Raw genomic sequence first — 26,106 nt, 5'->3', positions numbered from 1 at the left:
CAAGGATTGCTGCTGATAAATTTAGAATAAAACATTAAAGAAAAAAAACTAAAGTAGAATTTTGGCAGTTTAACAATCAGACTTGTATTCATTTGTGGAGGAATATCAAGATAAAACAATTACAGCTGCAATAAAGGAGTCTTGTGCCAGAACCTCCTATAAAATTCCACAGGAAACTGTGCTTGTTAAGTAAGATGTCACACAGAGTCCTTTTCAGTAATTATGCAACAAAGACTGGCCACACTTCACAGTGCTGCTGAGTCGTTTGTTATAAAACCTGTGATTCTCTACCTCCTGTCTCATGGCGATAACTTGATGTTTGGCTCTGCTTTACCCCTTTGCATCACCTTATGTTACACTGAGTCACAATCCTGCATGTGTGTCCTCTATACAGATGGTGCAATTCATAACAATTAAACGGTGGAAAATATTTCCTGATTTCAAGTGAACATTTTTTGCATAACTTATAGTTTTAGACTGGGGGTCTAATGTGACTTGCAGAAGTATTCATACCCATTTTAAGTGATTTTACACCACAGCCTTCAGTTTATCTTAAAAACATGATTGTCGAAAGGTAGGAAAAATAATAATAGCGTTTTTTTGTTTTTATTCTGGAAGTGTAGCATGGAAGTCTTTTAGCAGCATTTTATTTTGATCTTCAGTATCTGAACAACCTGCAATTTGAACATCTCACAGAAAACTCTTTAAGCTATCCATCTGTAAATAGGCTAAAGTACACCTGCAACCCTTCCAGGGCATGGAATTCATCTTAACTTAGGAGGAGCTGCAGAGATGCAAAGCTCAGGTGAAAGTAAGAAGAAAGGCAACACTGAGAGAAATCCATGGACGTCCTTTTTTTAATTTTTATTTTTATTTTTACCTGACCAAATGAATGGGATAGGACACAGCAAGCCTATGGACAAATGTACTGTGGTCAGGGAACACCACCATTATATTTTGTTTCAGGAGGGCCCTTATTTGAATATTGGATGGTCAAAATACAGCGTAGACCCAACATTTGATTGACAAATCACCGTTGATATATGATTGGCCGAATTTAGGTGTTCAGGCTGAGGTATAACTAACTGGCCTGAATAGGATAATGAAACAAAAAACAGAAAAAAGGCAGGATTTTTTTTTTTTTTTAACAGACATTTTCTATATTTTGGGACGATATTGTCTGATAAAGAGTACATTTATAAACATGTTTAAGCCAGAATGATTTGACATTTAAATATGACTTCCCTACGACTTTAAATGTTTGCTAATGCTACCCTAAAGAATGGCATGAGCATAAGTGGACAATCAGTACTGAATGACAGCAAGCTAAACTTGTAGCTATCATCAAACTGTGAAATTACTATTATTAACATGCATAAAAAATAACTGAATGGGTAGGGCACCAAAAAAACCTGAAGCCCAGGGGCCCAGACTTGACTGAATCCAGCCCTGTGCTACAGCCTTCTGCTATTATTTTTTGTCTGGAGCATAATATTATACTCCCCAACTTTTTCAGGTTTATTATTTTAATCGATGAATTTAAATGATTTCCCTACGACTTTAATATCCTAAATAATAAAACCACTTCCAAGCTCTTTTTCTAAATTAACGGTTCTGATCCTGGGTGGATAAACTGCACATCTAGTGCTTATCAGGGGCAGAGTTAGATGGGGGGCCAGGGGTGGCCATGGCCACCTTTAGCCAATCATTGGCAACCCCTGTGGCCATCCCAATTATTTTTTCCCTCTAATACAGATGGTGGCAGCGGTAATACATTTTTAATATATTAAAAACTACTTGACAACAGAAACACTGGTTAATTAGGCACATCAATATAAAAACATTAAGGATGAAAGATACAGAATTAATGCTCTTTTCAGAACAAAATTTTTAATTATTTGGGGTACAGATAAACTTATGTACCTCTGCAAGTCATCTAGGAGTCTTCATTAAAATCATAGATAAATAACTACTTTAATAATAACTTAAAAATTCATTAAATGTGGATATAGTAGATTTAAATATCACATTTTTGCAGAAAGATTTTTGATAAAAGTAGGTAATGACAAAATATGTTTGCCCCAGAACTCAAACCTGAAAGAATTTTGTCCACTATACTTTACACAGCAAAGTTGTTTAAATATATCCGTCTATTTGTTAGTAAAGGCTGCAGGAAAGTATAGTTTGTTTTTATTTAGAAAACATGGATGTTGTGCTCATTCCTGTTGGTTCAGTGTAGATTGACCCTGAGGTTCTGGTGCCTTTGGGGCACTGGCCACCCCTATTAGGATTTTCTGGCTACGCCTCTGGTGTTTATGAGAATAGAAATACTATTCAGCCATTGCAATATCTGTCACTTGTGAAGTTTATATATATAACATAAAATAAGTGTCATATATCGGTTAGTTTCAGTATAAGGCGCGATGACCTGCTAAATGCAGGTCAGACAGGCTCCTGGAGGACCTGCCCCGACAGAGAAAAACTGTTACATGCGGGTTTGTTTTGTAACCGTTTTTTTTTCTAGACTCATCCAATGAGATCAGCGGCCTGGGGTCATGTGACCTCATTTTTTTTTTTTACGTAACATTTTTTCTAGTTCTCGGAAGGTTTCGTAGATTCATTCATAGCAGCAGTTGTGTTCCACAGATGAGTCCGGTATGGGGACGCAGTGTGACAGCATGCTGCATCTGGCAGCAGAAGCTTTCCAGGCGAACAACTTCGAGCTGGCGGCGGATATTTACGAGTGCCAGCTGGCGAGTGCCGGAGACCCGGAGAGCCGGCTGGAGCTGATGGTGAAGCGGGCTGACGCGCTGGCCTTTGGGGGCAAAATAGCAGAAGCTTTCGAGGTGTACCGCCAAGCCTCCGAGAAAGATAAACTCCAACCCGCTCACCTGTCCCAGCTCCTAAACTACCTGTCGGACAGTATCCGGAGACACGACCGGATTCATGGCAGCTCCCGGAAGGCGGCGGAGGAGCGCTGCCGCCCGGGGTTGGAGGACTTCACCTGCGGGATGTGTCTGAGCTTCCTGTTCGAGCCGGTGACCTTACCCTGCGGACACTGCTTCTGTAAAAGATGCCTGGAGAGGGAGGAGCGGCCGGTGATGTGCACGGAGTGCAGGGACCTCTCCAAGGTGGTCGACCTCCAGACCTACAGGGTTAACGTGGTTCTCAGCAGCCTGCTGGCCAAGTGGTTCCCCTTCCTCCAGCAGGCCGAGCGGCTGAGGCGGGAGGGGAACGGGCTGTTCGCCGAGAGGAAGGTGGAAGCTGCGCTGGAGAAGTACAACCAAGCTATACTGACAGGTAGGGGCCATTAAATGTGTTTGTGAAAGAAAAGTTTGACAAAACAAAGAAGTGAAGTTGTTGTTTTTACTAGTTTATAACCGCATTCAGCGGCGGTTGTGTTATAAAACAGAGGGACTGTGGAAAGTGTGTCAGATTCTCAGCCATCTGTGCGCGAGCCGCCGTGTGTTGGATAACAGGCTAGTGGACCAAATATGACGTAAGCGCGTAGCCCCGCCCCGCTCATTGTGTAACGTGAAACAATGAGACAGTAAATATAGGTCAAGGGTATCATTACAGGTCACACCAGCACAGGCAGAGACAGGAGGCAAACATTTATAGCAGGGGTAAACAATTAAACATCCGAATAAAGAAAATTAACAACCTACGGAAGAGGATTAGGGCCACTGAAAAAGTAAAAAAAAGTTAACTGATTTTTCACTTTTATTTCAGTATGTGAGAAACAAGTTAGAATTCTGACTTTAATCTAAGAATTCTGACTTTAATCTTAGAATTGTAACTTTTTTTTATCAGAATTCTTAATTTAATCTCAGGATTCTAACTTTTTCTCACAATTCTGAATTTTTTCTTAGAATTCTGAATTTAACCTCAGAATTCTGACTTAATCTCAGAATTTTGGATCTTATTGTAGATGGGCATCATGAATGAAGAGATGTGGGAGCACTCAGCTTCACTGACAAAGATGCAAGTTTTTTGGGAGGGCCAGTAACACACTGGTGGAAAATTATGGAATTGGGTGACTTTTTATGTACCCGAGGGGTCCCCGGTGATGCTATTTTATTAATGGAAGACCAGAAGGTGATTAAAACAAGAGAGATAGTTTAGTCTTTAAAACAGACATGGCTACGGCTTGATGCTGATGTGTTTGTTAGCTGTCAGAATTCTGAGATTAAAGCCAGAATTCTGAGATTAAATTTAGAATTCTGAGAATTCTGGCAATGTTCTCTGCTAAGTGTCCCAAAAGGAATGAAAGATTTTTTTCCAATCATTAAGCCCATTATCACTTAGCTGATTGCGCCTTCCTGTGTTTCCAAAATGGCGATAATAAAAGTAGATAACATAGTTTTTCTTTTCCCTGTAGACAAGTCATGATCTGCTTATCTGTTCTCCATTTTTATTTGAATGAAATAATATGAGGCGGGGGTTACCAATCTACTTGCTCTGGAGAGCAGAGTTCAGTGCTTTTATATGTTGTCGCCAAAGTCTCCAGTAGCAAAAAAAAAAGTCGCTAGATTTGGCACTAAGCATTTTTTTGTATTTAAAGTGCTAGAGTGGTCTGAAAATTCGCTAAATATAGTGACTAATGCGCTAAGTTAGCAACACTGCTCTTTGTATCGTTTGTTTTCAAATGGTTGGCTGCTGTCTGTCTGGACCTTTCTGAACATGTGCAGCAAATGGACTGATCCAATATGGTGGACACTAAAGGGGGGCTGAGACACACTCAATAAAGCGTTCTAATGGCATTTTAGCGAATGGATTTTTATCAAAAGCTTAATTAATGTGCACAAATAAGTAATAGCTGTATTAACCATACATGTACAGATTTCATTTTATAAAAGTAAAAAAAAAAATTTTTTTAAATGCATTTTAGGTTATTTTGCTTTCTAGATATCTTTTTGTTGTTGTTGCTATGTTTGAACTACAACCTAGTGACACATTTAAAAGATCAACAAGTCTCTGTTTATTGTATGCAAAGGTCCTGTGTGACTCGGAAACTTGCTCTGACCTCCTTTAATTGCCAGCAGTGAACTTATGTAAACTGATAGCCGGTTTGGTAATGGGAGATTAATTGCATGCATCATTCCAGTCAGCATGTTAGTAGATACGGTTTTATGCAGGCATATTATTTGCAACCTAAACAGTGTTTTAACTCAGTTTTCTGTGATACATTGTATTTTTAAATAGGCAGTAATAAAAACTGCGTTACAGCAATGATTTTGAAAATGGTCTCGTTTTTAGGAGACCCACTTCTTCCTCTAATTATAGCTGCATGTCTTGATAAAAAGGCTGTAACAGGAAGCAGAAGATCAACCTCCTATCCAGTCATGTTTTTTCCAACCTCTAAAACGTTTTTCTCCCAGAAAAGCACCCCCACAGCACATATCAGCCTACTTTGTGACATATTAAGTGATTATTCAGGTCAATCATCCACTTGGTGTGTATCGATACTCTGCGCAGGCTGCTCTTCTTAAAAATATCCTGTGTAACTTGAGAGGGTCAGTTCTGGCACGGTGTTGCTTTGAAATAATCCAGCCTAATTAGCTGCATTCTGGGGTCATCAAATTTGCAAATAGAGTCCAGGCATTTTTTATTTCCATTCTTTAGAAGTCTCTTTTAATCTCCCACTTGAATTGCAACAAACAGTTGAAGTTTGTGATTGTAATTAGACCAAGAATGTATTGATAAGAAGCAATTTTCTTAAAAACACAAGTCTTCAAGTAGATCTCTCCATGAGATGAAGTGCTAAATACTGTTTTATATTATACTGAAAAGATAAACATTTTATTTTAACAATTTATTTAGTCAGCTATATTAAATACTGGTTAAAAGAACTGAAGTATGTCTTCTTACACTTTCTTAAACCTGGTAAGATAAAAAGGAACCTAATAGGTTACTGAAAAAAAGGAATGAAACAAATGTAGAACTGTCATTAAAAGAGAGTATGTCACTCTGACATAGTGTCCGACAAATTGTTACTTCATTTTAGTGACGTTACAAATAATTAAAACAAAGTGTAACCACTGTCTTTCTTTCTATCATCACATCCTCACTTCCTAAGAACAGCAGATAAGTTCTGCTGCTCCTCCATGCAGCTCAGCTAAGTGGGCCTATTTAGGTTAAAACTGAAGGAACTTATCCAGTGTTTATATTTACCAACAGAACCAGATAAAGTCCATTCTGCATCCATGACTCCATTAAACACGTTAAATAATCCAGGACCGGACTCTGGATCCATTCATGGTTCTGCTCTGCTTTTAATTCTATAGCAAATACCAGTGAGGCTCTGCTTAAGAATAAAAGCGGCGCCCCCTACTGGATAGTGGTAACACAAAAAAAAAAATCTATCATTATTAAATCTATCATTATAAAAAATCTATCATTATTGGTTGATTATTTGTTACATCCTTATTTGTAATGTAACTAAATTAGGAGGTGAGGATTCCTTTTTGAGGCTGTTTAAGCAAAAACAAAATGTTTTCTAAATATGCTGCCCCCTTTGGCCAAAAACCGAACTGCAGCACTCTTCTGTTGGTTCTCGTAGCTCGCGTTTGTGCTTGACAGGTCTTTTGTTTTACTTTTTTCATCTTACGTGGGTTTTTTGGGGTCTTGAGTTGAGCTTCTTAGGATCCTCATAATCCATCTTGACTAACCGTTTGATTGTACTAGATTGGACCCATTTAAGATGGACACGCTGTCAGGTTGCAGAATAGTGAGAGAAAATAGGCTACAAGCTTATAAATGAATGATGCTGAACTACTGAGATATCAGTCTGCTCATTAAATAATGTTTTAGTCATAAAGGGTCAAATAAAAAGGCAATTTTTAAGATATTTCCATAATAAAAAACTTACATGATGTCTCTGAAACGTTGGGTTTCCTAACACTAAAGCATATACCTACATCCTTCTTCAAGCAGATGCAGGTTATCTATACTAAAGTTTAAAAATTTTATATCGTTACCCAGGAAAATATTCAGTACTTGACAATATTTTCAATATTATCGATATAAAAACATGAGAACATAGTCATAAAAAAGTTTTATTAAAGTGAAAACCTCAACTCTTTCAATCTCAAAATGCTCTCTCAACAGAATCAAAGATGCTAGTTAAGTGTGTGAAAAAAAAAAGAAGCAAAATCAATGACCCAAATAAAGAACAATTGGACAATATTTTAAGTTTTTCAAAGGCAATGTTCTTTTAATGTTCAGATAATCCCGAAATCAGTAATATGCAAAAGAACAGTCATCTTTAGTATCGGTACCGTAACAAATCAGTTCCGATCCAGATGAATATGGATATTTTTGTTAGATCAGAATGTTGGTGATTGTCTTGAGTTGCTCTGAAAGCTGAGCATGCAACAGGTTTTTATATAATTTAAAGGAGTTGATTGGCACAAACACCAAATGAACATTTAGAAACCACTTCTGTCAAGGCTGACTCAGTCATCTCCGCAAATAGGTTACCTTAGATTCCAAATGGAAAGTTTTACATGCATTAACTTTATTTTGTTAAGGATGGTATGTGTTGCTCAGATGCAAACCTTCTAAAAAAAGAAAGATTTGCATGTTTAGTGTTAATAATGAATGAAACAACCACTTTCACTAGCACCATTTTGTCTCTATTATAAACTTCTAAGATTAGCTTCACCGTTCTGGATTAGTGTGGAATAAAAGTTTGTTCCATTAATGTCGCTAATACCAGCTTTTATAAACTGAAATTTGAACAAAAAAAAAAAAAAAACCAAAAAAAAAAAAAAAAAAAAAAAACCAACATTTTAATAAAAAAATGGTTTTGAGAAAAACATTGCTGTGTTCTTAGATTGAAATTTTTTAAATATGTATTGCAGATGTAAACTTTTTCACGTTTAATTTTTTTAATTTACAGATTTTATTTTCTTTTTTACACAAAAATTGCGTTTCACAGATCACTAGGGCTGCAACAAACGATTATTTTGATACTCGTTTAATCTGTCAATTATTTTTTTCGATTAATTGATTGATAAATAATTGGATAGCGAAAGATTCCTTAAAGAAGATTTTATACAGAATTAAACCAGGTGAAACTAAAATTATTCAACTTGTAGATTTCTGAGCATATTGAAAGGAGAAAAAGTTTTAAAAAAAATCTTAAATGTAAAATATTTATATATCTTTTCCCAATTTTGGTGTAACCACTACTCTAAGGGCGTTGCTCTGTCATACTCAAGTTAACGATTTATCAATTGACGATTGTTTTAATAATCGATTAATCCGATTGTTTCAGAACTACAGATCACGTTTTCTCCACTTCAAGCCCTAATCACACGCTCGTACTTGACCAATAAAAAAGCCTCTTTGCTCCTCTCTTCAGAGAACTCGAGCCCTAGAATTGAGAACAATCTGTAAAACGCAATTTGAAAATAATGCAATTTGAGAAAAAACTCAAATCTGAATGAAAAAAATTTTAATTAGAAAAATCAAATTCTAAGAAAACGGCAAAGGTACTCTTAAAAAAACTCTTTTTTTCATTAAGAATATTTTCACATATTCATTTCTGGATTTAATTTATTTCAAATTTCCATTTACAAAAAACACATTCTTAACAACATCTAAACCCGGATGGTTCAGGACTGGATGTGGGTTACTGACGGCTTTCTGTTTCTGCATGGAGCTGTTATCACTGCGCTTTGGGCGAGTCTGGTATTTAGTGGCCTCCTGGTTCTAATTAGCACAAGTCTGTGCAGGCAGTTTGCTGCTAATCAATATGTTCTTGTGTCCTACTTGAACGGAGCCACATGTATAAATAATCCCCTTCGCCTCCGGGCCTTTCCAGCACTTCAGGTCCTTTATCTCACCGGTGTGAGTGAATTAAGATGCAAGCACACTCCACCAGCTGCAGGAAGGCTTCGCTTTGATTCTCCGAGGGGCCGGCTGCTTCATTTGCATAAGTTCTTATACTTATGAAACCTGCAGTATGGGCGACCTTGATAGTGGCACATGGTTTTGTAAGACAGGAATGTTTTTCGTAACATGATGTGGAAGCTGGTATCAGTTCTTTTTAGAAAGTCACATAACTGGTAACCAGATAAGACTGCAGAATGTAGTTTCAGATATAAGACATAAACAAAAGATCACATATGTATGAAAAATAATTAACTGCTGATCCTATGTGAGAGCAGAATAGCAGGGGTTCCCACAGTGCAGGTCAGAACCCCCTGTAGGGTCACAGGGTGGTTTCACCATCACTGTAAATTTATCCCTGAGGTAAATGGAGGGTCACATACAGCAGAAAATACATAAACGTGAAATATGTAGATGTAGATTTTGTTTATGTTTATTTGAATATTAGATATACTTTTGCAATTAAATTATTAAATGATCCATTAAATAATGAACAATACATTTAAAACGCATTTCAAATAAAGAAATAAATAAACGGATGAGTGGTGGCCTAGTGGTTAGGGCAATGTGCTTGGATCCAAGAGGTTCTGAGTTTTTTCGGCACTAGTGCCTCGTTTTTCTGGCAGTAGGCTGACAGGAAAGGGGGTAAGGAGAGAGGGGGAGAGACATGCGGGAAAGGACCACAGGCCGGTCGGCCGCTTTAGAAGCACTTCTCCGTTGCAGCTGCAGCGAACAGGTTTTCTTCCAAGGAGCTCTGCTGTTTGCGGCACATGTTGCTCAACATTTACCTTTTGAATTGAACGTGGGATTTCTGGGTCCGTCCAAAGCCTGGGCTTTTGTTTCCTAACATTTCTGACTGCTGTTTGTCTCTCAGCACCCACAGACCACATCCTGTTCAGCGGCCGCTCTCAGATCCACTCCAGTCTGAAGCACCATGACCGGGCTTTGAGGGATGCTGAGATGGCCTGCAGACTGATGCCCTTCTGGTCCAAGGTAAGGTCATCCTCTCTTTTCTTATGCAGTTTCATTTGTTTGGGTATTTTTGTAGCTCACAGTTGGCGTAGAAGCTAATCTTGTGTTTCGGTGGCGATAGGGTCATGTTCGTAAGGCCCAGGCTTTGGTGTCATTGGGCCGGACTGAGGATGCTCTGAGAGAGTACCTGATCTGTCTGTCCATAGAGCCCGACTGTAGACTAGCCAAGGCTGAGGCTCACAGGGTAAGATCACCAACATGGCTTCGGATTCAATAATCCTAGCTGAAAATAATCCAGCATTATTCATTTTTTTCATAACTGTTGAGTCCTTCTAACACTCCTCTCTGCCTTCCTGCAGCTTCTCAGTGACTTCCTGGCTCCAGTCAGCGATCAGGTTCCTCAACACATCTCTGATTGCTCCAACTTCCTGTCTTCCAGAGCAAACATCAAAAAGGGTTTCATTGAACCTGTCCAGGTAAAGGTGCTCCTGCTTCAACACCTACACAACTAAACATGGTCCGATACATCGACCAGCTGATATTAGGAGCTGATTTTAGAGTTTTGTTTTTGTTCCTTGTACGGCTGATATGTGCTTGTGTTAGTCAGTTTATTAGTGGATTCAGCAGCCATGCCCTGCTGCTCCCTCCATTTTACATCCATTTTTCTTTTTATTTTGATGTCATTTTTATCATGTAAATGATGGGAAAAGAAGAAATATCAGCCTAAAAACAACCTGACAGACTGATAATCAGTGTCGGCATCGGCCTTATAAATCCAGCATCTGTCGATCTCTTGACTCAAAGTTGGTTGTTTCTACAGCTTCCTGTTTTTACTCCTTTCTTCTTCTCCTCTATGCGTTTAGACCCTGAGCTCAGACTCGCTGCCTGCAGAATCTCCTCCTTCAGCATCCGAGAGGTCAGACGGGTCGCATCTCCTCAAACGGAAACGAAGGAGCTCGGAAAAGGAGGAAGAGGTAGAAATCAGCCACCAGAAGAAAGTCAAATGTGGTGAGCCCCTCCCTCCAGTTAAACCATGCTGCTCCTGCTAACAGTATTCATATATTTCTCACCGACTAACAATATCTCTTTGTAGATTCCTTGGGTTCTGTGTCCAGGGACCTTTTGGACCCAACAGATCTGGAGTGTTCCCTCTGTATGAGGTGAGACTTGGAGTCAGCCTTTATATTTTTTTGTCACACACAGAAAATTGTGATGGGTGGGTGGTAATAGGTGGTTTTTGGTTTTACAAGCACTTCCAGCTTGACTAAATGTAAAAGCAAAGAAAAAAAATGACTAAAAATGTCTTGGAACTTAGTAGAAACCAAATTTAATGTTTTAAGCTCCCAAAAAAAATAATTTTTTAAAACCTCAAGTCCTCATCAGACATTTACCACACCATCCCCCAACAACCTGGTGTGCTCTTAATCACTCAAATTAATGGGAGGGTCTAACAACTAAATGAACTTAAATATATTTTACGTACCAAAAGACAATTGATAGAAGAACAAATTACTAAAATTTAGCATAAATGGCCACAACCAGGGTTCTCACGGGTCCTTAAAAAGTCTTAAAAGGCATTGAATTCTTCATAATAAAACTATGGCCTTAATTGGTATTAAAATATCTTAAATCAGTCTTTCATTGGTCTTAATTTTTAACACCTCATTTAGAATCTAAATAAAACATTAAAATTTACTTTTTTTTTTTAATAAAAAAAAAAAAAAAACAGCTCGCCATTATTGGTTCCGTCCTGATAGCGGAACCAATAAAAGCGTTGTTGCAGCTGGGACATTTGGGAGATTTTTGTCTGGAAAATATGAGCAAGTGTAAATGTAACCAAAATTGGCTCCAGCCAAGAGTTTTCTCCATGGCTAAAACCAGGGAACATACATGAGGCTCAGTGGATTTTGTGCAAGAAGAGATTCAAGCTCAGATAATGGGAATTTTAGCAGTTGAGTCACACATGCGAAGCGCGAAACACAAAGAAACAGCCGGTATTTCTCAGTTTTGTTCCACCCTTGTCTCTGCAACGCCTCCACTTATCACCAAATCAAACATACTAAGAAAACCATACAAAGAAAAATAGCTGAAAAAAAGACATAGCACTGGTTATGTTGTGGCTTTAAAACTGATTTGTTTCCTGCTAAAACAAAGTTTGTGAATTCAGTTAAATAATTGTTAAAATATATCTGTCATTTGTGTGTTTTTAGCTTTCTTCCTGTATGGGAAGCTTTTCAAAATTTGAAACATTAGTGCAGTGGTTTATGTTAAAATAAACCTTTGGGTTAAGTTGTCGCAAACAGGTTTTTCTTGTTTCTTGTGAATTTGGTCTTAAATTTTTATTTCAAGTGGCATTAAAAAGACTTAAAAGTCTTGAATTTAACTTGCCTTATGCTGTAGGAACTCTGACAACAACAGGGGTTTTCTGTTCAACAGGACATGTTTATTTACAGCCTATGACGTATAATCTTTATGGATTACGTAGAAGTTGGTGGTTGTAATTTAAAGAAATGTGGGACATTTTGCAGAATTCAAGCAGAAAAGGACACAGGAAGGCATTTTGGACAATAAATCTATCTGATGGTCATCATGCGCAGGGATTCATGGTGTGTCTTTGTGTTTCCTGTGCAGACTGTTCTATGAGCCGGTAACGACGCCGTGCGGGCACACTTTCTGCCTGCAGTGCCTGGAGAGATGTCTGGACCACAACCCCATGTGTCCGCTGTGCAAAGAAGAGCTGTCTGAGGTACGTGTCTGATCACAGCTGGACGTTTCAGTTAAAAAAAGGAGCCTGTGATGCTAATGCTTCATTCATTCTCCTCCTGTTTGTGTATCAGTACCTGGTCCAGAGGCAGTACTGTAAGACGGTACTGATGGAGAACCTTATATCCAAGTATCTTCCCTCTGCGTTCATGGAAAGACAAAAAGTGCACGAGGAGGAGATGGCTGAGCTCTCCAAGTGAGTTATTAGACACCCTCCGCTCCTGTTCCCTCTGCTTTCCTTTAGTCGTTCATAAACTTAAGCGCTCATTTTCCCTCCTGGTTTCTGTTTAGCCTCAACAAGAGCGTGCCTATATTTGTGTGCACCATGGCCTTCCCCACTGTGCCGTGCCCGCTCCACATCTTCGAGCCCTGCTACAGGCTGATGATTCGCCGGTGCATGGAGACCGGGACCAACTGCTTCGGCATGTGTCTGGGAGACGACCTCAAAGGGTTAGTGGCCGAGGCAGTACAGCAGCTTGTTTTTATTTAAAAAAAAAAAAACAGTAGCATGCAAACAAAATTATAACAAACAACTTTTTTACAAACTCTTCAATCTATAATTATTATCTGAGTAAATCAGTTATAATTGGCATCATATACATGCTGAGCTATGCGCTTATATATATTCACTCACCCTTAACTGCACCTGAAAAGCACTCACAACAACTCATTAGCACGATGCTAATTTGCATTGAAAATCCCACTATTATTAGCTCTATTGAGGTCTTTCCTTCAATTTTAAACAATCAAAGTCTTTTTTTGTTTTTATCAGATTTTTATTGATATATGTTTGAAAATTAGAACAACCTAAATATAATCTTAATTACTAAATATAAAAAGAAATAGATCTACAAAGGAGAAACAACCTGAAACTATGGGGTGAATTTTGTTCCATTATTGTTACAGGCAAAGGATACATTTTGTAAATGGAAATTTATAAAACACAATCCTTAGAAACACAATAAACTTTATAAAACTTTTTCATGAAAAAAAAAAAGTTTAGAGAGTAACTTTGCCTTTTTCTAAGATTTATTTTTTTTCAAAAACAATTCCACATTTTCTTTCTCATAGTTCATTTCCAATGTATGTCTTTTATTTAGTTTTTTGTATTTATTTTTCATGTTATTTTTTCATGTAAGTTGTACATGAAAAAAATATATATTTATCTGTCTTTATATTATCAGTGCTTTATTTATTTTTGGAGATTTCACTTTTTCAGATTGAGTTTTAATAACTACATTTTCTCCTGTATTAAATGCACCTGAAACACTGAGAGGGCAATGGAAGATAGTTAGTGCTACTGAAGAAATAAAATTAAGTTAACTGATTTTTAAATATTTCAGTTTAATATGGGGGAAAAGTCCGAATTCTGACTTTAATCTCAGAGAAAAAAGTCATAATATTGAGATTAAAGGCAGAATTCTGAGATTAAAGTCAGAATTCTGACTTTTTTCATATATTAAACTTGAATAATATTTAAAATTCAGTTAACTGTTTTTTATTTTTCCAGTGGTCCTAATCCTGATCCGTAGGTTTGGGTTATTTACTTTACCTCATTATAAATAAGCTCAAACGGAGAGAAATCAAATTATCTGAGAATGATTTCAAGCCTAGAATGTTATCTCTATAGCTCATAGACCCGTCTTAAATGTTTTAAAGGGAGTATATTTGCTTCCCTTTGAAATGTAACACCTCTTCACTTTTCCCTGCAGGTTCGCCGGCTACGGGTGTCTGTTGGAGATCCGCAATGTCAAATTCTTCTCAGACGGCAGATCGGTGGTGGACACGATTGGTAGACGGAGGTTTAAGATCATTCAGCACCGTGAGAGGGATGGCTACACCACGGCTGATGTGGAGTACTTGGAGGACGTGAAGGTGGGTGCAAACAAAGAGGGAACGGCTTCAGAGAGAGCTAGCGGAGGAGGCTAAAGCTAAGGCGTGTTTATCCATATTTCCAGGTGGAGGGTATAGCAGAGCGGGAGCTGCAGTCGCTACACGATGCGGTGTATGACCAGGCTCTGGTCTGGGTCAACTCTCTCAAAGCTGAGCAGAAGCAACGCATCGAAGGACACTTTGGACCAATGCCTAAGAAAGACCCTGAACTCCAGGTAGGAGGCGACAGCAGAAGCATTTTAGACCCTCTGAGCCGCAGTCAGAGCCTCCGTATCACCTGCTGTTTCTCTTGTCCCTGCAGGCTAGCCCTAACGGCCCCTCCTGGTGCTGGTGGTTAGTGGCTGTTCTCCCCTTAGAGGGCCGCGCTCAGCTGCCGTTCCTCGCCCTCACCTCCCTGAAGGATCGCCTCAGTGGCATCCGCAAGGTTCTGCTCTTCATGTCACAGAGCAGGCTCCGGTGACCTGATGGAGGTGGTCTACGCACAAACGACGGCCTCCCTCAGAGCAGCTGATGACCAGTTCTTCCTTACAACGCACAAATAACAGCCACTTTTACACCTCAAGAGCAAACTTCATACAACAAGGAACACCTCAATCTAGTATCTTCCGCTCATCGCTTTGACTCTGCGGAGCTGAGCTGTGTTCAGACAGGAGGCGCTGAAGTCCATCACAGTGACGAATTTAACAGTTTAACAGCGCTCACCTTGATTTCTGTATGACTTTCTTTTTTTAAACCCCTGAACAGCTTCCAGGTAACAATTTCAACAGTAAAGCTGCTTGGTGACACAAATTCAGACACATTAAATCCAAACGACATCAGTCTGCACTGACTGATATTACACCGATCACAGTTGTCTGGCCGATCGCCGATATTCAAAAACCCTGACTTCCCAAGAGTGTAGGGCTGCACCCCTGCCCTGTGTCATGGCGCTCATCTCATTGTGCTGGTTTGATTAACCTAAACCACACCTGCTAAGGCAAACAATTTTATTAATTTATAGCTTGACTGGGCATTCATTACTGATAACTGCAACCTAATTTTGCTTCAACAAAACTGGATTACAGATATATGTAACAGCAGTTTAGAGAATGTCTTTATGTCTTTTTTTACTTATTTTCTTTAAGTACTGCAGTACAAAACATTGCATAAATTTAACGATCCAGTGAAACGTAATGGGTACAACATGTCAATGTTGTAGTGTCCATAATTTAAATTTAGAGCCTTTCTTTTCCATTCTCCCTTCCTCTATTTTTCCTTCACTTTTTTCTCTTTTTAGGAATAAGAGAACATTTATTAAAAAAAAATAACTTTGAATTAAGGCCCATTTATCCCTAAATAATCTGTTTTTTTTAAGATGCACAATCCAGTTTTTTTTCAATCTGATACCGATCTGGCTCAACTGTTAAATTAATTAACCATATATCTCGTCATGTGAGAGAAAGCTTTAGCATGGACATATACAGTATTAAGAAAAGGCACAAATTAACTAAAATATAAAAGGATTTTATGTTATTTATTATTATTTTTCTAATATCCGATCCCGGTATTGGATCAATTCATCTCTACTGTTTTCATTCATTCTGCTGTTATCTGCTCCATGTGGTAGAAGCAAGAAATATCTTAGCAGCCTTAATGACAATATTAGTCAAAATATCATTATAGACATCCATAATGGTAAATCTGCATATTTAAACGTACTTATAACATTTTAAATGGCTTGCCATACCCAATTTTCTTACATATACCTTTTAATTTTTTGGGGGGTTATCAAATGTCAGGTGGTGAGACGTTTTCGTCTTAAGTTCAAATGTTTTAGATAAGGGTCCTGTGAAATTAGAGTTAGTACATCAGAAACTGGTGAGAAAAATCTAAAAAAGACCCCTAGTCACAATATATGATGGCTACCAGCATATGGTGTAACATCGGACATTTTATCACCCCCCAAAAAAAAAAGATGAACATATGTAATGTGAAGTTTTATTTTAAAAGGGCAGAACATTACAGTTCACCAGATGAACACCATGAGGTGAGCGCTACGACACTGGAGGTCTCCAACCAGAACGTTGGGATTCTTCATTGTTCTGGTTTCATGTCACTGAAAAACAGAGAAAAATACCTGTTTAGTTATAAATGAAAAGAGCATTACCAGTGATCCATTTTCACACTTCAGTGAGGTGGGTGAGATCACTTTCAAATCCAAAAGCCAAAGTTCACCCCCATCCCAAATGGACATAAATACAAAAAGAATGTGTGCTATTTGGTTAATAAATGACAGGCCACTAAAGTAATTTGACATAAACAGGTTTTACATGTAATATCAAACCAAACTTTTAAAGGTTCCCTTTTGAAGACATTTCTGTGTCAAACTTTTTAAATTATAGCTTTGATTTCCATAATGTGTTTAAAAATACATAAAAAAGACAATGAGGCAAATATTTAGGAGTTTGTTATCCTATGAAAATAGCTTCAAAATGTTTGAGTTTCAAGCTCATAGTTATGCTTCACTAATGATCTTAGAAGAAATGGGCTTCCTCCAGCTTCCGTCCTCCATCCCTCCATTTGTCTTTTCCATGGAGCTTTGAATGTGGTCTGCTTTACGGCTCCCAATCTTTTTTTTTTTATAAATTTGCACTCACATTTTATTGTTGACCTTTATTTATTTGGTTGTTATTTATGCATGAAGTGACATTGTTTACATTGCAAAATAAAATAGATACTGAGCTGCTCATTTTCCTCTCATTCAACCTCTTGTTTTCAAACCTCTATTTTAAGCTTTAAAAGCTGAAATATTTGGAAAATCCCCATTTCAGGGAAGATTCCCTCGGAGTAAAATACGTAGATGACTGGTGTCCTGAAGAAAAAGGTGAACTTGATTCGACCATTTTTATTTGAAGGATGTTTAAAGAAAAGTCAGTCATCCACAGAATCTGAAAACGATTCCCTGAAATGTACATTTAGCAGCGAGTAAAGGCCAGTCCGTGTAGGAGTGGCTCAATTTATAAACCAGAATACTTCCCCTTTATCCCAGTTTTCCTTCCACAGTGGATTTATTGAGGTGAAACAAGAGGAACGTTTTTGACAGAATATGTTGCTGATGAAAATCTCGAGGCCTTTTTCTTGTACATAATGTGATTGTTTTTATCTGCAAGCAAATCTTTGAAAAACATGAGATTGTTTGACTTTACTTTGTAAAATCTTTTATATACAAAGATTGCTTCTTTTTTTGTACAACATAGTCCTGTGTATTTAATATGTTCTTTGCTTTTTGGTGTGTGTTTTTTTTTCATTGTACGTAAAGAGTCACGTCAATAGATCCACATTGTAATGTTTCTGAAAGGGCCAACGTAATGTAAAGCTGGACATTAGAGAACACAACTAGTGTAGGAAGCAGTAATTCAGCTGCATGCACTGTTAAAAAAGGCATGGGCTGCTGTGAAATCAAAACCATTTGGTAACGTTGGGTAAAAGCACTGCATAATAAATTCAAGCAAACTGTATTTGATAAAGTTTAGAATGATCATTTATCTATTGTGACCATCAGTTTTTTTGTTTTTCCAAAGCTACAGCTGAAATTTTCAGTTGAAAAATAGGAGAGAAAATTCTAGAAGCCAACTCTCCGCCAGCTGACTGATTGTGTGCAGTAACGGGTGGGGGAGGGGAAGCCTTGCAGTATCGTGCTTTTAACCATTTGGGGAAAATTCAGGTTACTTTAAGGACAGAACCTTTCAGAAACCATAACTTTGCAGAACCTGGGTATTGGCCTGATGTCCAGGCCTAACAGCATTTCAAGATGATGGTCTAGATGGACGTTTGATTAGTTGCTCTAAGTACAAGTTAATAGTTCTTATAAATGTGTTATTTATAGGAGCTGAAAACTGTTTGATTACGAACGTACCCCATGGAAATGAAAGGGAATATATCTTGGCTTATAGACATGTTCAGTGAGAAATCCCATCATTGAAATAATCTGATATTTTTAATAATCTTTTAGCCAGCCTGATGCGTACTGGCTGACATTAAAGGGATCTTTAAATCCTCTGTGTTCAACCACACATGCTCTGTGATAGATATGCATTGTGTTCCTAATGAAATGCGCACATGTAGCAATAATAAAGTTTAAACATTTTATGTAAATTTTGTTTGGATTGTCTATTTTTTAAGATTAGAGAGAGATCATATATACTATGCACAGAATACACTGGAAAAACAATCTAGAAATAAAATTCCTTAAATTAAGTGTATTTACCCTTAATTTGATTAGGTAAATGAAATAGTTTGCCAATGGAATGATTATTTTTACTCTGAAAATAAGATGATTAGATAACATTCTCTTAAAATGAGACAATGCAATTGTGTTTTCTTATTTTAAATTTTGTTTTTCAACTAGCAAAATGTCTCTTTTACCTCTTAAATCCAAGAACAAATGCACTTATTTTAAGACAAAATGACTTATGTAGATTTCCATTTTTTTCCAGTGTAACATTCAACTGTCACCAACAATACCTGAACTCACTATGGAGTCTTTCACAACCAGTTCATATTTCATCTTAATATAAAAAAAAAAGGTTTTTGCAAATGTTCATCGACACTGTATATGTAAAAAAAAAAAAAAAAAAAGTGAAAAATACCAATAAAAAGTTTTGGCAAGAAGTAACAGGAATATATACCGTGTTTTCCGGACAATAGAGTCAAACTCACTGATAGCCGCGCCCACAAAATATTTTGGAAAAACTTACTTAAAAACTTACTTCTGTTCTCTCCAGATGCCCGAGTCAGTTGATGTGGCTCTGGCATCTGGTTAGGATGCCTTCTGGACGCCTCCCTAGTGAGATGTCCCAGGCATAACCTAGAGGAGACCCAGAGGGAGACCCTGGACACACTGGAGGGACTGGGTTTCTTGGCTGGCCTGGGAATTCCTTGGGAGGAGCTGGGCCAAGTGGCTGTGGAGAGGGACGTCTGAGCCTCCCCTAAAGCTGCTACCCCCCGCGACCTGACCCCAGATACGCGGAAGAAGATGGATGGAATTTCCAGAAATCAGTGAGAATATCTCCAATGATCCCACTGTCCACCGCAACCTCAACCTCACCATGCTCAAGCACACATCAGAATAAAATATCAACATCTAAGATGTTCATCAGCAAATGCTTCAACCATATCCATAACACAGTGTCCTTGCCGAATCACAATAGTCTGCTTTTCAGCAATATTTTCTGGATTTTTCCTGGATGTTTCCTGGATTTTCTGTAAGACATCCCACACTGCTTGAGGAGAACATACCTCCTCAAGCATCATCTTCATTTTCAGCCATCTCTGCTGCCACTGTTTGCTGAGGTGAATCTGGACCTTCAGTGGTCACTATGGTTACCGCTTGATCAGTACTAACTTGACTTGTGTATCTGCAAGGTCATTAACAGGTAAGTTTATATCTGATCCAATAGAGATTATTTCATCATCATCATCATCAATCAACAGTTGCATTGACATTGGCAGGACTTGTGTCTGAGGGGAAGTAGTTGGGGGTGTTGATGCATTTTCTTTTCAATAGATTTTATTGAATTTTCGCTTTTTTGACACAATAAAATTACAACTAACCTTGTAACATGTACTTATACACACTTACATTCATTCATGCATTCACCATTTAAACCTGCATTTCTCTAGTTCCAAAAATATACAAAACCCTTTAGATTAAGGCAGAGAAAAATAACAAGGCAATATATGAACAGAAACTGTAGTCAAGACATCCGTTCAAGACGCCCATCAATAAGCTCCACCTTCAGTCACTATGATCCTCCTATACGGCTCCCATAGATTCTTAAAGTCTTGTTGTTTTGCCCTTGGCAATGTATGTTAGTTTTTCCAGTCAGAGTAAACCTGCAGCTTCTTTCCTCCAGAGTCCCATGGAGGGGGCCTCCATGCTCCCCCACCATAGTGCAATAGATCTTAGTCTATCATGGTAGTTGTCCTCTGTGAATTGTTTAAATTCTATTGGGTATATTCCTAGAACACACATTTTAACCTTTACTGGGATATAGGATATAGGTAACAAATTTAACTAACTGGCCTGCATAAGATAAGGGGGAAAAAAAAAAACAGATTTGAAGACAGGATTTTTTTTTTACCGGTAAATAAGATTTTCTAAATTTTATATACGTACATATTTAAGCCAGAATGAATTTAACATTTAAATATGACTTCCCTACAACTTTAAGCATGCAATCTAGCACTGGCAAAAAAAAATTAACAATTTTTATTCCCTTTTAAATGAAAACTGAATACATTTAATTTGTTAGGTTTATCTACTCAGTGGCTGCCCACAGCACAACACAAGAGAGAAAACCTGAACTAATTTCATGAAGACAATGGTAAAATAGCACAGGGGTGTTTATAGGGTCTGGAAAATTTGAGAACTTTAGCCCGGGCCCAAATAGTTTCATTTTCATCTGTATACTTAATTTAAAATCAAACTCATATAGGACATGTCTCAATTCTCTCCCTTGGCTGTGGGGTAGTTAAATGTAAATTTCTGTGGTTCAAGTAAACAACGTACTATAGGGGCACTGGCCTCTGTTTGCCCTTCTGTAGAACCACCTTTAGAGCAGTCTTTACTATCACTTTCTGTAGGGAAAAGAATGTTAACCTTTTGGGTTGGAAAGTATAATAAGTGTGGCATATTTCCTATTGTAAACCTGTATGTGTGTGTTGAATGAGGCTGGGTTCCCAGTCCATCCACGCCTGCGGTGTCCATAGTGTGCAGTCGCAGTAACTTGTGTAGGGAAATAATCTGTTTTTTGTTTCCTCATTGTCAGCTCATGGTGGATGATTAGATTGCATGGAATACAGTAGAAAAAAAATCTGACTGTTTTTTAAATGAAAATCTTTAATCTGATGTCATTTTAGGGGTTAATTCATCTTACCGGTATATCTGTTACAGGTGTAAGACTGGGGCTGTTCAGAAAAGCATATGCTGTCAGATCAGCATACATTGTTCTAATATGCATGTGTGCACATGTTTATACTGTTTCTTCAATGTAAAAACGGCCCAACATGACTGAAGTTTGTGGGATGTTGAGAGAAGAAGCCTCTATAGCTAAGAGCGCCGGAGGACCAGGTCTTGTGGCTTCAAACCAACAACGTCGTCTCGTTACCTAAAAGTTATTCACAGGATTATATACAGAATAACACATAGGCTGCCACTGTTACTCCTATAACTCCTCTCCTGCTGTTGCGGTATTGAAGGATGAAGCATGTTTTCAGTTTTAACACACCCCAATCATCTCGTTATCACCACAAAACGGCTTTTGTTATCTTTAGATAATGAGAAAATTAACTTGTTTTATCGAGAAAACCACCTGGAAAAAGTATCGGAGGGAGAGGGCCGCTCTCGGCTTCCGTATGTCACAGCTCCACAATAAAACTGAACATTTATACCAAAAACAGAAAAACTTCACATACCACAGACCCGAAATGATTTATTTAAATCGAGGTCTGTCATGATCTTGGTGCTGATTATTGTCCTGATTACTCATTTCACTCACCTGCCTAGCTCCGCCCAGTTCTCATTTCTGTTCTTATCTACCTGCTTCAGCCTCTATTTAAATAGCCTTCAGCCAGTCATCAGTGCCTGATTAATTGAGCTTTGGTGAGAGTTCTCTAGTGTACCTGAGTGTTTTTGATTGACTTACCTCTTCGGTCCTCTGGATTTTCCTGCCTTCTTTCGTCTGCTCGGTTCTGATCTCCTGCCTGTCCTCTGACCTCCGGGACTACAGTGTACATTTCATAAAATTTAAAACATTTTTTTTTCATTTAAGTTAATGTAATACCCACGGTAAAAGGTCTTCTCTATCAGCAGAGCTAATAGAGAAGAGGCCTCTGTTGCCTATCAGACTAGCTATGGTTTCAATTGGATGTTAAAGGGAATTTCCTTGTAGAAGAAAGATACTGAGAAGGTGAAGGAGCATCAATGCATTATATTGACAACATTGTATTGCGATGGTTTAGACAAGTGCATACATATTAAAATGCACTAGTTTTGATGTGAATGTGTCCAAAGCCCACCACTGATGCTAAGCACCCCGAAAACTGAAAATCTGAAATTTTCCCTGCTTAAGATTAAAGTACATCTGATTCTAAGAGTCCAAAAAAAGAAAATCATAATAAAATAACAAAACTAAAAGGTACTATGACCTAAAAATCATTAAGCAAAGCTTTCTTCGAATTTTGTGACAAGCCAAAATACATCCAAGAAAAATTGATGGCTCTTTAAATAAGATCTCACAAGTGACAGAACCATGGTTCACACATCCTATTATGAGATATATAATAGGCTGCTGTCAATTTGAGGTTTTATTAATCAAATAGAAGGAACACACAGTGCCAATAGTTGTTGCAAATGTCTAAGCAGCTAATAAATAACTGCTAGATACTCATTTGTTTCATCATGTTCAGTTAGAAGGATAGAAAGTCAAAGGACATTATAAAGGCTTAAACTTTAAAGAACTGCAGCAGAGTTCATCTTGAGATTATCAAGTATCCATAACAGGAGATTTTATGACCTGACGCACACAATGCCTGTCTCCACAACAAGCATCATGGTCAACCTCAAGGTACTTGGCCCGGTATGTTTAGATCAGAGGTCACGGATTAGCGAGACCACGGCCTCGATCCAAACCCAACCTATTTTAAAACATTTAAAAATCACTCCATGTTGTCTGACGACGGTGTCTAAATTCACTTGCGCTGCTTCTCCTGGTAATACGGTAAAGCCCGGGAATTTGGGGCCCCATGAAAGACATTGATATTTGGCCCCCCCTCACACAAAAAAATAAAATGTTTTCAAGCTTTAATATTGCTATAAAAATGTACTAAAGAGTATCATTTAAATTTTACATGTAATTTTTTTTGTAAAATTTCTACAAAGGAAAATTATCATTATGTGAAAAAACTTTAAACTTTATATTTATATTCTATTAAAATAAAAACAGCTCATTTAAAACAAAAAGCACAGCTGTATCTATGTACACATGAATATAAAATAGGTTTTGGATTGTGAAAATATATTTCAATTAGGTTTCACTATAACTTTATTAAAGGAAACATTATTTTTATGCTGCCCCTGAGAGCCTTTTTTTCATCCATGTAATGACATTGACAATACATGTAGTTTAGGTGTGGCTGCTTCAGGCTGCTCATAAGAATGATTGAAATTTATAGATATTTTTCAATAGTATGATATTTCAACCGCAAAAAAATAGTATATATTCAATATATTCATGCTTTGTTTCGCCATTTACTGCTGGAAAATTAGGGAGAACACAAAGATAATTTATTTCACTGATGGATTTTTTTTATATCTGAAAAATATAGCGGGATAAATCTTATCTTCTTCTTTTAGGGCCCCCTCAGTCAAGGGCCCTTAGAATCTTCCTAAATTTTCCCCTCCATACGGCGCCTCTGACCCAAAACCAATTAAATCCGGTGTGTTGAACCAGGAAAAAACTGCTGAAACATAAAGATGTTGTGCCCTGAGTGTGAAAAAAACTCTGGTTTTGGAGAAGATGCCAGTAAAACTATTGTCCCACCATTACATTAAGTTGTTGAGTTTGCTGAATGCTACTCTGAACGTGTCTTTATGTCTTTTGCAAGATTGTTGCGTTCCACTACAGCAAATTACTCATCAATGTCCTATGGACCTTCGTTTTTGCGAGGAGGGGACCACCTCCAAACTGTTCCTACAAGGTTGGGAGCATAAAATGATCATGTCTTGTTATTATGCTGCAGCGTTTAGAGTTCCCTCTGCAAGAGCCAAATCTGGAGCCGCTGCCACCCAGTGGGGACTTACCCATGACTCCAGTGGCCTACTTAATGCCACTACTGCTTTTGCTTTCTCCCTCGTTAGGTAAGGCTTAGATAAGCTGCTTCATGAAGTTGGGAGGTCTGAGTTAATGTTGTGACTAAACATTTAATTCCAACCACCTGAGGATTGAAACACTGTTTTTGTCAATATGCTGCATCATGTCAACATTAATGCTGCCTCCCACTAATCAGCATTTAACTGTTTGATTTAGTCCATTTGGATTCATTTGTCAGCTTATGATTTGTAATTGCTAGCTGCAGTTGACTGTTGCCAGTTAATCCATCGTTGATTTTAACTTTTAACCTCCAGTTTTTTAGAGCACAAGTGTTGATTTTCTGTTTTTCCAAACCTTTAAACAATCCCCTTAGATGTCAGTGCCTTTAGGGGACTCGGATTTCACCCCATCACTTGTCTGATTCTTGCCAAATGGCGGTTATGGTTATATAACCTGAAACATGAGAAGGTCAACTACTACTAGTCATCACCATGGATACTTGGCACGGGCACACGCGCATCCTAAATCTTGGCTGAAGCCTCCATGTGAATGTGACCGTGCAGGTGCCAGAAGTAGGCCAGCCAGTAGCAGCGTTACCTAACTCACCCAGAAAAGACATCTGGAGAATGCAAGTAGACGGCTCAGTTGTTGCAGCTTCCTGTTCTGTTTTCTAAACATGCAGGGTATGAAAATCAAATACAAAGACTTTATAAGATTTATTTAATGCAAGCAAGACAGTGTAGCCCTTAGAGCAGCTTCTCATGCCAGGTAGAAATAGAAAAAAAAGACAAAAATGTACACATCTATGTCCCTACTGTAGTTTTCTTGCCACTGTTTTGAGAACTTCAGAGGTTAATTGACATCACGTTCAATCTTCCACCAAAACTTTTCTGAGCTGAAAATTCTTCAGCTAGGTGTCTTGGTCAGGGGCGGGTTTACCATTAGACAATACTAGGCAGTTGCCCAGGGCCCCAAGTTCCTGGGGGCCCCATACAACTCTGTTTACATGTATAGTTAATACAACTATTCCTCATTTGTGCATTGTTTTTTTTTTTTTAATCAAAATAATTTCTCTAAAATGCCATCAGAACGCTTATGATATTAAGTGTGTCTCAGCCCTCGCCTTCAGTGTCCACCATATTGGATCAGTCCATTTGCTTCACATGTTCAGAAAGGTCCAAACAGACAGCAGCAAACCATTTAAAAACAAATGGTGCGAAGAGCAGTGTTGCCAACTTAGCACTTTTATCACTATATTTAGTGACTTTTCAGACCCCTCTAGCACTTTGATTTAAAAAAAACGCCTGGCGCTAAATCTAGCAACTTTTTTCTGCTACTGGAGACTTTGGCGACAACATCTAAAAGCAGCGAACTCTGCTCTCCAGAGCAAGTAGATTGGTAAACCCCGCCTCCTGCTCTCCTCTATCTTGTCTGCTGTCATGATTCATGCAGCTATTATTTCATATAAATGAAAAATAGAGAACAGAGAAGCAGATCATTGCTTGTCTACACTGAAAAGAAGGACTGGGTTATTTACTTTTGCCATCGCCCTTTTTGGAAACACAGGAAGGAGCAATCAGCTAAGTGAGCTTAGTGCTTGGAAAAAATCTTTGATTCCTTTTGAAAGAGCTTTAAAAGTCAGCTGAGTACAACACTTAGAGGAAAACAAGAAAAGGACAAAACCTAGAACAAATAAAGTATGTCTATTCTATTAAAATTTCTCCATCTA

The 26,106-nt window shown here is 38.0% G+C and overlaps 1 protein-coding gene across 1 annotated transcript; it reads left to right on the top strand.

Annotated features, from left to right (window-relative positions):
• The first annotated feature begins 2,613 nt into the window (after positions 1 to 2,613).
• lonrf3 (LON peptidase N-terminal domain and ring finger 3) lies at positions 2,614 to 15,387 on the top strand. Its single transcript, XM_015383385.1, has 12 exons — positions 2,614 to 3,300; positions 9,773 to 9,891; positions 9,992 to 10,114; positions 10,230 to 10,346; positions 10,734 to 10,878; positions 10,964 to 11,030; positions 12,502 to 12,616; positions 12,708 to 12,829; positions 12,925 to 13,083; positions 14,346 to 14,508; positions 14,592 to 14,741; positions 14,828 to 15,387. Exons 1-12 carry the CDS (start codon positions 2,658 to 2,660, stop codon positions 14,984 to 14,986), a joined length of 2,082 nt encoding a protein of 693 aa, XP_015238871.1. The 5' UTR covers positions 2,614 to 2,657; the 3' UTR covers positions 14,987 to 15,387.
• Positions 15,388 to 26,106: the final 10,719 nt, after the last annotated feature.

This window comes from Cyprinodon variegatus, unplaced genomic scaffold (assembly GCF_000732505.1).
Source record: "Cyprinodon variegatus isolate N-32 unplaced genomic scaffold, C_variegatus-1.0 Scaffold283, whole genome shotgun sequence".
In the NCBI taxonomy this organism is placed as follows: Eukaryota; Metazoa; Chordata; class Actinopteri; order Cyprinodontiformes; family Cyprinodontidae; genus Cyprinodon; species Cyprinodon variegatus.
The sequence above is the reverse complement of the archived record's forward strand: the minus strand, read 5'-3'. Positions and strand labels throughout refer to the sequence as shown.